A 10,975-nucleotide genomic window follows, 5' to 3' on the forward strand; every position below is an offset into this window, starting at 1 on the left:
TAGCATTTATATGTGTAGATAATTATTGTTTGCCAACAAAGGGTATACAATGTAAATGTCTCCACCAATAGTAATCCTGGGATATGTATATTTGTAGATAATTATTGTTTGCCAACAAAGGGTATACAATGTAAATGTCTCCACCAATAGTAATCCTGGGATGTGTATATTTGTAGATAATTATTGTTTGCCAACAAAGGGTATACAATGTAAATGTCTCCACCAATAGTAATCCTGGGATGTGTATATTTGTAGATAATTATTGTTTGCCAACAAAGGGTATACAATGTAAATGTCTCCACCAATAGTAATCCTGGGATGTGTATATTTGTAGTAGTGTTATCACAGGGATATTTCATTGAATCATATCAGATTGATCTGTTTATATTTTCATTTCAGTATTGGTTTCAATATAAGTACCCATCTACCCAAATGTAAAGGTTCTTCACATCTTAGACGAGAGGATGTCACATCAGAGTACAAACATGCAGAAGGTAATGGTCAGTCATGTTATATATACACTGGTCAGTCATGTTATATGTACACTGGTCAGTCATGTTATATATACACTGGTCAGTCATGTTATATGTACACTGGTCAGTCATGTTATATGTACACTGGTCAGTCATGTTATATATACTCTGGTCAGTCATGTTATATATACACTGGTCAGTCATGTTATATATACTCTGGTCAGTCATGTTATATGTTCACTGGTCAGTCATGTTATATATACACTGGTCAGTCATGTTATATGTAAACTGGTCAGTCATGTTATGTGTACACTGGTCAGTCATGTTATATGTACACTGGTCAGTCGTGTTTTATGTAAACTGGTCAGTCATGTTATATGTACACTGGTCAGTCATGTTGTAAGTACACTGGTCAGTCATGTTATATATACACTGGTCAGTCATGTTATATATACACTGGTCAGTCATGTTATATATACACTGGTCAGTCATGTTATATATACTCTGGTCAGTCATGTTATATGTAAACTGGTCAGTCATGTTATATATACACTGGTCAGTCATGTTATATGTTCACTGGTCAGTCATGTTATATATACACTGGTCAGTCATGTTATATATACACTGGTCAGTCATGTTATATGTTCACTGGTCAGTCATGTTATATGTTCACTGGTCAGTCATGTTATATATACACTGGTCAGTCATGTTATATATACACTGGTCAGTCATGTTATATATACACTGGTCAGTCATGTTATATATACACTGGTCAGTCATGTTATATGTACACTGGTCAGTCATGTTATATATACACTGGTCAGTCATGTTATATGTACACTGGTCAGTCATGTTATATATACACTGGTCAGTCATGTTATATGTACACTGGTCAGTCATGTTATATGTACACTGGTCAGTCATGTTATATGTAAACTGGTCAGTCATGTTATATATACACTGGTCAGTCATGTTATATATACACTGGTCAGTCATGTTATATGTACACTGGTCAGTCATGTTATATGTACACTGGTCAGTCATGTTATATATACACTGGTCAGTCATGTTATATGTACACTGGTCAGTCATGTTATATGTACACTGGTCAGTCATGTTATATATACACTGGTCAGTCATGTTATATGTCCAATGGTCAGTCATGTTATATGTAAACTGGTCAGTCATGTTATATATACACTGGTCAGTCATGTTATGTTACTTGTTGATGGTTTCAGGTTCGAGTGAGGAGAAGGCTGCTCTAAACAATGCTAACAAACACAGCACTGTTGCGGGAATGGTTTATGGTCACACCGACAATCAATCACAGGTTTGATTAAGTTTAATTGATCATTAATAAGATTTGTCTTCCTTTATTATTATTACTTTTCCTTATTGTCACATGAAATTTCATTTAAGCTCCTTGGTACTCTAGTGAAGAAGAGTTAGTTCCCTGTTTCCAAACTGTAATACCTTAAGCATTAAAAGTTTATTTAAATGAAAACCATTCGGTTGTAAATTAAATTATATCTTTATAATTTCTAAGTTATCATATGTTGGCCTCTAGTGGTATCCTTATGCATAAGTTTTTTCCAGAATTTTTTTTTTTTTCTGTATCAATTTGATTAGAAACTTGTAATCAACGGCTATAGTGTAGTTGCTCGGTTTGTGCCAATATTATTTGTGGCCGAGCGGTTAAGGTGTCCTAACACTTTATCACTAGTCCTCCACCTCTGGGTTGCAAGAGCAAAACCCACATGTGGCAGTTGCCTGCCTGGTACTGACTGTAGGCCGGTGTTTTTTTCTGCGGGTACTCTGGCTTTCCTCCACCTCCAAAACCTCACATCTCTTTAAATGACACTGGCTGTTGATAGGATGTTATACAAACCAAACCAAATCAGCCAAAACATGTTTTGGGTCCAGATTACTAAGTTGTAGATGTAGTTTTTTTAAATAGCCTCTTGTTTCTTGGATTTGGACATGCTCCACAAGTAAAGAAAATCGACTGCTGCATTAGTGCAGATATGGTTAATTATTTCAGATACGATGTATCTCTCTCACATCTTCTCTGACTCCACTGAAGGTCAGATCCAAACCTTTATAGCCTATCTGAGTATGACCTGACCTCTATCATGTCTCCTCTGACTCCAATGAAGGTCAGATCCAAACCATCTGGGGAACTGTGAGGAACTCTGGGGAACTACATGTATGGGGAACTGTAAGGAACTCTGGGGAACTATGGGGAACTGTGAGGAACTCTGGGAACTCTGGGGAACTCTGGGGAACTCTGGGGAACCATGGGGAACTCTGGGGAACTATCGGGAACTGTGAGGAACTCTGGGGAACTACATGTATGGGGAACTGTAAGGAACTCTGGGGAACTATGGGGAACTATGGGGAACTGTGAGGAACTCTGGGAACTCTGGGGAACTCTGGGGAACTGTGAGGAACTCTGGGAACTCTGGGGAACTATCGGGAACTGTGAGGAACTCTGGGGAACTGTGAGGAACCCTGTGGACTCTAGGGAACTGTGAGGAACTCTGGGAACTCTGGGGAACTCTGGGGAACTGTGAGGAACTCTGGGAACTCTGGGGAACTATCGGGAACTGTGAGGAACTCTGGGGAACTGTGAGGAACTCTGTGGACTCTAGGGAACTGTGAGGAACTCTGGGGACTCTGGGGAACTATGGGGAACTGTGAGGAACTCTGGGAACTCTGGGGAACTCTGGGGAACTGTGAGGAACTCTGGGAACTCTGGGGAACTCTGGGGAACTGTGAGGAACTCTGGGGAACTGTGAGGAACTCTGTGGACTCTAGGGAACTGTGAGGAACTCTGTGGAACTCTGGGAACTATGGGGAACTATGAGGAACTCTGGGAACTCTGGGGAACTATCAGGAACTGTGAGGAACTCATGGAACTCTGGTGACTCTGGGGAACTCTGGGGAACTATAGGGAACTGTGAGGAACTCTGGGGAACCATGGGGAACTCTGGGGAACTGTGGGGAACTGTAAGGAACTCTGGTGATACTTTCCCTGTATCACAATGTTGATCTTATGGCATATAACTCTTTGTTTCCTGTTTAAAGATGATGAAGGTTGCCATCAAATTAGTAAAATTGTTACTGATTCCATATTACAACATTTTAGTTAAAAGTCTATTTTGTGTGGCGATCTATCAAATACTTTCTGAAAGTCCATATATCACTGTTGTCAGAGGTTTTGAGTTGTTTACCTTCAGAGTGGAGGATATAAGTTGGCCTTGATTACCAATTCTTGGTGACCTTGAGGGGAGGATATTAGTTAGCCTTGATTACCAATTCTTGGTGACCTTGACAGTGGAGGATATTAGTTAGCCTTGATTACCAATTCTTGGTGACCTTGAGAGTGGAGGATATTAGGTAGCCTTGATTACCAATTCTTGGTGACCTTGAGAGTGGAGGATATTAGTTATCCTTGATTACCAATTCTTGGTGACCTTGACAGTGGGGGATATTAGTTAGCCTTGATTACCAATTCTTGGTGACCTTGAATGGAGGATATTAGGTAGCCTTGATTACCAATTCTTGGTGACCTTGAGAGTGGAGGATATTAGTTAGCCTTGATTACCAATTCTTGGTGACCTTGAGAGTGGAGGATATTAGGTAGCCTTGATTACCAATTCTTGGTGACCTTGAGAGTGGAGTATATTAGTTAGCCTTGATAACCAATTCTTGGTGACCTTGACAGTGGAGGATATTAGGTAGCCTTGATTACCAATTCTTGGTGACCTTGAGAGTGGAGGATATTAGTTAGCCTTGATTACCAATTCTTGGTGACCTTGAGAGTGGAGGATATTAGGTAGCCTTGATTACCAATTCTTGGTGACCTTGAGAGTGGAGTATATTACTTAGCCTTGATTACCAATTCTTGGTGACCTTGAGAGTGGAGGATATTAGGTAGCCTTGACTTCCAATTCTTGGTGACCTTGAGAGTGGAGGATATTAGTGAATCCTGACTAACAATTCTTGGTGACATTGAGAGTGGAGGATATTAGGTAGCCTTGATTACCAATTCATGGTGACCTTGAGAGTGGAGGATATTAGGTAGCCTTGATTACCAATTCTTGGTGACCTTGAGAGTGGAGGATATTAGTTAGCCTTGATTACCAATTCTTGGTGACCTTGAGAGTGGAGGATATTAGTTAGCCTTGATTACCAATTCTTGGTGACCTTGAGAGTGGAGGATATAAGGTAGCCTTGACTACCAATTCTTGGTGACCTTGAGAGTGGAGGATATTAGTTAGCCTTGATTACCAATTCTTGGTGACCTTGAGAGTGGAGGATATTAGGTAGCCTTGACTACCAATTCTTGGTGACCTTGAGAGTGGAGGATATTAGTTAGCCTTGATTACCAATTCTTGGTGACCTTGAGAGTGGAGGATATTAGGTAGCCTTGACTACCAATTCTTGGTGACCTTGAGAGTGGATGATATTAGTTAGCCTTGATTACCAATTCTTGGTGACCTTGAGAGTGGAGGATATAAGGTAGCCTTGATTACCAATTCTTGGTGACCTTGAGAGTGGAGGATCTTAGTTAGCCTTGATTACCAATTCTTGGTGACCTTGAGAGTGGAGGATATAAGTTGGCCTTGATTACCAATTCTTGGTGACCTTGATAGTGGAAGATATACGTTGGCCTTGATTACCAATTCTTGGTGACCTTGAGAGTGGAGGATATTAGTTAGCCTTGACTACCAATTCTTGGTGACCTTGATAGTGGAGGATATACGTTGGCCTTGATTACCAATTCTTGGTGACCTTGAGAGTGGAGGATATTAGGTAGCCTTGATTACCAAATCTTGGTGACCTTGATAGTGGAGGATATTAGTTAGCCTTGACTACCAATTCTTGGTGACCTTGAGTGGAGGATATTAGTGAATCCTTACTAACAATTCTTGGTGACCTTGATGCATTTATTTGTCATTGAAGTTGCATTTATATGACCTTGATCATTTGAAAGTGGATAATGCATCACTTGTAAGTGTTTTACACTACTAGATCAAATCTTAGAATATAGATATATATAGCTACCCATATGTCAACCTTAACCATACATAACCATGATCTTGATTATCCTCTAGGATAGAAAAGATCTTCAACCAAAGGAGTTGAGGTCATACCATTGATACAACTAACTATCACCTGTTTGGTTTGTTAAGGACGTGACGTTTGAGTTGAAGCAGCAGGATGACATTGTGTTTGGACAGCCATATGAGGCGGAAGTTACCATGGAAAATAAATCAGGGGATACACGAACTGTGGCAGCAGATATTGTACTAGATAATATGACCTCTGATGGACACCCAGAAGACACCGTGAGATATGAATCTGAAACTTTTGTCATCCCAGGAGGAGAAAGTAAGATGTCACTTTTTCTATATATCAACCTAGTTATTGAGAAAAATATCAGTTTGTACACCTATCTAATATCAGTACCAATTCTGGCTTTAATTTTAAAATGATACATCAGTTAACTATATGTCTGGATCATGGTATCTTATATTAGTTCACTCTATATCTGGGTCATGGTGTCATATATCAGTTCACTATATATCTGGGTCATGGTGTCATATATCAGTACACTATATATCTGGGTCATGGTGTCATATATTAGTTCACTATATATCTGGGTCATGGTATCATATATTAGTTCACTATATATCTGGATTATGGTATCATATATTAGTTCACTATATATCTGGGTCATGGTATCATATATTAGTTCACTATGTATCTGGGTCATGGTGTCATATATTAGTTCACTATGTATCTGGGTCATGGTATCATATATCAGTACACTATATATCTGGGTCATGGTGTCATATATTAGTTCACTATATATCTGGGTCATGGTATCATATATCAGTTCACTATATATCTGGGTCATGGTATCATATATTAGTTCACTATATATCTGGGTCATGGTATCATATATCAGTACACTATATATCTGGGTCATGGTGTCACATATTTGTTCACTATATATCTGGGTCATGGTATCATATATCAGTACACTATATATCTGGGTCATGGTATCATATATCAGTTCACTATGTATCTGGGTCATGGTATCATATATTAGTTCACTATATATCTGGGTCATGGTATCATATACCAGTTCACTATGTATCTGGGTCATGGTATCATATATTAGTTCACTATGTATCTGGGTCATGGTGTCATATATCAGTTCACTATGTATCTGGGTCATGGTGTCATATATCAGTTCACTATGTATCTGGGTCATGGTGTCATATATTAGTTCACTATGTATCTGGGTCATGGTGTCATATATTAGTTCACTATATATCTGGGTCATGGTATCATATATCAATTCACTATGTATCTGGGTCATGGTATCATATATTAGTTCACTATATATCTGGGTCATGGTATCATATATCAGTTCACTATGTATCTGGGTCATGGTGTCATATATCAGTTCACTATATATCTGGGTCATGGTGTCATATATTAGTTCACTATGTATCTGGGTCATTGTATCTTATATTAGTTCACTATATATCTGGATCATGGTATCTTATATTAGTTCACTATGTATCTGGGTCATGGTGTCATATATCAGTTCACTATGTATCTGGGTCATGGTGTCATATATTAGTTCACTATGTATATGGATCATGGCGTCATATATCAGTACTTTATATGTCTGGATCATGGTATCTTATATTAGTTCACTATATATCTGGGTCATGGTATCATATATTAGTTCACTATATATCTGGATTATGGTATCATATATTAGTTCACTATATATCTGGGTCATGGTATCATATATTAGTTCACTATGTATCTGGGTCATGGTGTCATATATTAGTTCACTATGTATCTGGGTCATGGTATCATATATCAGTACACTATATATCTGGGTCATGGTGTCATATATTAGTTCACTATATATCTGGGTCATGGTATCATATATCAGTTCACTATATATCTGGGTCATGGTATCATATAGTAGTTCACTATATATCTTGGTCATTGTATCATATATCAGTACACTATATATCTGGGTCATGGTGTCACATATTTGTTCACTATATATCTGGGTCATGGTATCATATATCAGTACACTATATATCTGGGTCATGGTATCATATATCAGTTCACTATGTATCTGGGTCATGGTATCATATATCAGTTCACTATGTATCTGGGTCATGGTATCATATATTAGTTCACTATATATCTGGGTCATGGTATCATATATCAGTTCACTATATATCTGGGTCATGGTATCATATATCAGTACACTATATATCTGGGTCATGGTGTCATATATCAGTTCACTATATATCTGGGCCCTGGTGTCATATATCAGTACTTTATATGTCTGGGTTATGATGTCATATATTAGTTCACTATGTATCTGGGTCATGGTGTCATATATTAGTTCACTATGTATCTGGGTCATGGTGTCATATATTAGTTCACTATGTATCTGGGTCATGGTGTCATATATTAGTTCACTATGTATCTGGGTCATGGTGTCATATACCAGTTCACTATATATCTGGGTCATGGTGTCATATATCAGTTCACTATATATCTGGGTCATAATCAGTTTACTATATATCTGGGTCACATGGTGTCATATATCAGTACACTATATATCTGGGTCATGGTGTCATATAAGTTTACTATATATCTGGGTCATGATGTCATATAAGTTTACTATATATCTGGGTCATGGTATCAATTATTTCAGTTTGTATTAAGATATGTGTCATACAGAGTTGCAATAAAAAGTCTGATATATTAAACTTTGATCTGTTACAGAGAGATCCTTGAAGATGGCCGTGCCATTTGAGGAGTATAATAAAAAGACGCTCCAGTTATGTAATTTCATGTTGCGTTGTTCATGTGAGGTGAAGGAAACCCATCATGTATTTGTAGACGAGGATAGCTTCTGTATGGACAAAGTGGATTTGGATGTAACGGTAATGTTTGTCTCTGTGAAAAGGAACACTTCAAAATGTGATTATTTGACAAATGTTATGCTGATCTAATTCCTCTGTGATTTTTTTGCAAGACTGTCTGTCCTGAGAGACCTCTTCTCGTGAGAGATTATCTGTCGTGAGTGACCTCCCTTCTTAAGAGATTGTCCATCCTAAAGGAGCTCCCTTCTTAAGAGATTGTCCATCCTAAAGGAGCTCCCTTCTTAAGAGATTGTCCATCCTAAAGGAGCTCCCTTCTTAAGAGATTGTCCATCCTAAAGGAGCTCCCTTCTTAAGAGATTGTCTGTCCTGAGTGACCTCCCTCTCCTGGCTTTCCAAAATGATCTCCGATCTTGAGAGGTGCCTGCCCAGAGTGATTTTCTATTTTAGAGACTCTTTATCCTGAGTTACCTCCCCTCTTTAGATACTTTCTGTATTTTGTGATTTCCTCTTATGAGAGATATATTCGATCAATATGACAATTAAATTGACAGATGTTTTATTTACTAATTACAAATACTTTCCTAACAATTACCATGCAGCCTCTTTTCTAAACTGTTTCCTAGAAATCTAAATAATAGATCTTTTATTGTCATTTCATGAATGACAATATAATGATTGGTCTCCGTTACTCCCACCTAACATTTCCTCTCGTTTTGTACCAGGGACCTGAGACATGTAGAGTTGGTGATGCGATCACCATAGAGGCAACCTTCAGGAATCCACTACCCATTGCCCTGACTAGCTGCACACTGGATGTAGAGGGTGGCAAGATACAGAAGCCACGGACTATCACCCTATCTGAGAGGTAAACATTCCATCCTCTTCCTCCTCCTCATGTATTACTGTGGGTATCCCTCCTTAGTAGGGGAATTAATTTGTAATCAGTTTTACTTTGACCTCTTCTGTCTTATGTTGCAGTGTGGAAGCGTCTGGAAAATTTAAGACGTCCTTTAGTGTAACTCCCTCAAAGGCTGGAGAACGCACTGTCAACATTGTCTTCAACTCCAGGGAATTAGAGAACATCAGTGGTTCTGTAGAGATCCAGGTCAAGCCGTAATAAGATGATGTCATGGTCCCTCAAAATATGGCGATATCAGCCCACATGAATTCCTATTAAGATACTGTGATACTGTTTTATATTTACCCAGACGTCTTTGTGATAGACTTAGAGCAGGAAGGAAAGGTTGCTTCTCAAAGTGAACATGTTACCATGGTGATTTCTGATAATACCAGTGAGCGGTAGAGAGGAGTTATTAGACAGCTCTAACTGTATATGTACATTTACTCACTGTGATAGACTTTTAGTGAAATGGTTGTCCATCTTTTTTTCTTTGTACTTAATTATTTTTTACATAATTATGTATCTGATATGATTTTTCCTTTATGTACTCCGTCCAACAATGTATTGAATGGGACAAGATAGATAACTCTTATAGCGTTACTTCATTCTGTCCGTGTACGTTAAGGCAGGGGAAACAACTCGTGTGATACTGTTTTAATCTAATCAAGTTTCTATTTCATTTTCCCCCTAACGTCAGTATGTTACCAATGTCAGCAATTTTGAAGTGAGACTTACGTGTTTTTTTTTTACTTTTGACATGAATTCATAATCAACAATTTTTCATTGCTAATAATTTTGACAATTCAATGAGTCCAGCGGAAAAGATCAGTTTAAAAATACGTTGTTTTAAGTTACTTTTATAAGACATTAAAAATGCCTACAAGAAAATCCAAGAAGTTGGCATGAATGCACGTCACATATCTATGGTAAACTTGACTGTTTGAGTCACATTCTCGCTGACTTAACTCATTGCTACATGTGATTTCGTTTCTAATACCTCACATGTAAATGTGATATTTAGTGCCATATATGTTTTACATTAATATCCTGTCTTTATATTGTTGTTGTATTTTTAAACAAATATGTCCAAATCAACCAGTTTGATTTAAAATCCATATGCTGATTTGATATTATACAGGGAAAGCCGACTAATATACTCACTTATGTAATTTGTAATACTCAGTTGTTGTCTTAGTTTAGGAGTAGGTGGTCTAAAAGACTGTCACAGGTATACAACAGTACGCAATACAACAGGCTGTGATACCGTGTTATATCAATTTTTGAAATAAAATCTTACTCATTTCTAATCAAAAGACTAGTTGTGTTTTTTTTATTTAATATCATTATCTAATATTTCATAATCATCACCACACTCGTATTCATTCTTTTTTACAAAACCGGAAAAATAACCTGCTTTTAAGTGGTATCTTGCCAAGGCATCCAGACACCAACACCACCACATCTTTATCTATACCTAGGTATCGAGACACCAACACGACCACGTCTTTATCTATACCTAGGTATCGAGACACCAACACCACCACATCTTTATCTATACCTAGGTATTGAGACACCAACACGACCACATCTTTATCTATACCTAGGTATCGAGACACCAACACGACCACGTCTTTATCTATACCTAGGTATCGAGACACCAA

At 37.9% G+C, this 10,975-nt stretch overlaps 1 protein-coding gene across 1 annotated transcript; it reads left to right on the forward strand.

The window, feature by feature from the left end:
* Positions 1-399: 399 nt before the first annotated feature.
* On the forward strand, positions 400-10,627 carry LOC117337928 (annulin-like; the record flags this gene model as incomplete). The annotated part of the gene is given in 6 exon segments (XM_033899076.1): positions 400-494; positions 1,712-1,803; positions 5,672-5,870; positions 8,313-8,473; positions 9,136-9,278; positions 9,392-10,627. Coding segments are annotated over 6 exon segments (829 nt in total), but the record flags the coding sequence as incomplete, so codon positions are not given.
* Between the last annotated feature and the right edge of the window lie 348 nt (positions 10,628-10,975).

This window comes from Pecten maximus, chromosome 11 (genome assembly GCF_902652985.1).
Source record: "Pecten maximus chromosome 11, xPecMax1.1, whole genome shotgun sequence".
NCBI lineage: Eukaryota > Metazoa > Mollusca > Bivalvia > Pectinida > Pectinidae > Pecten > Pecten maximus.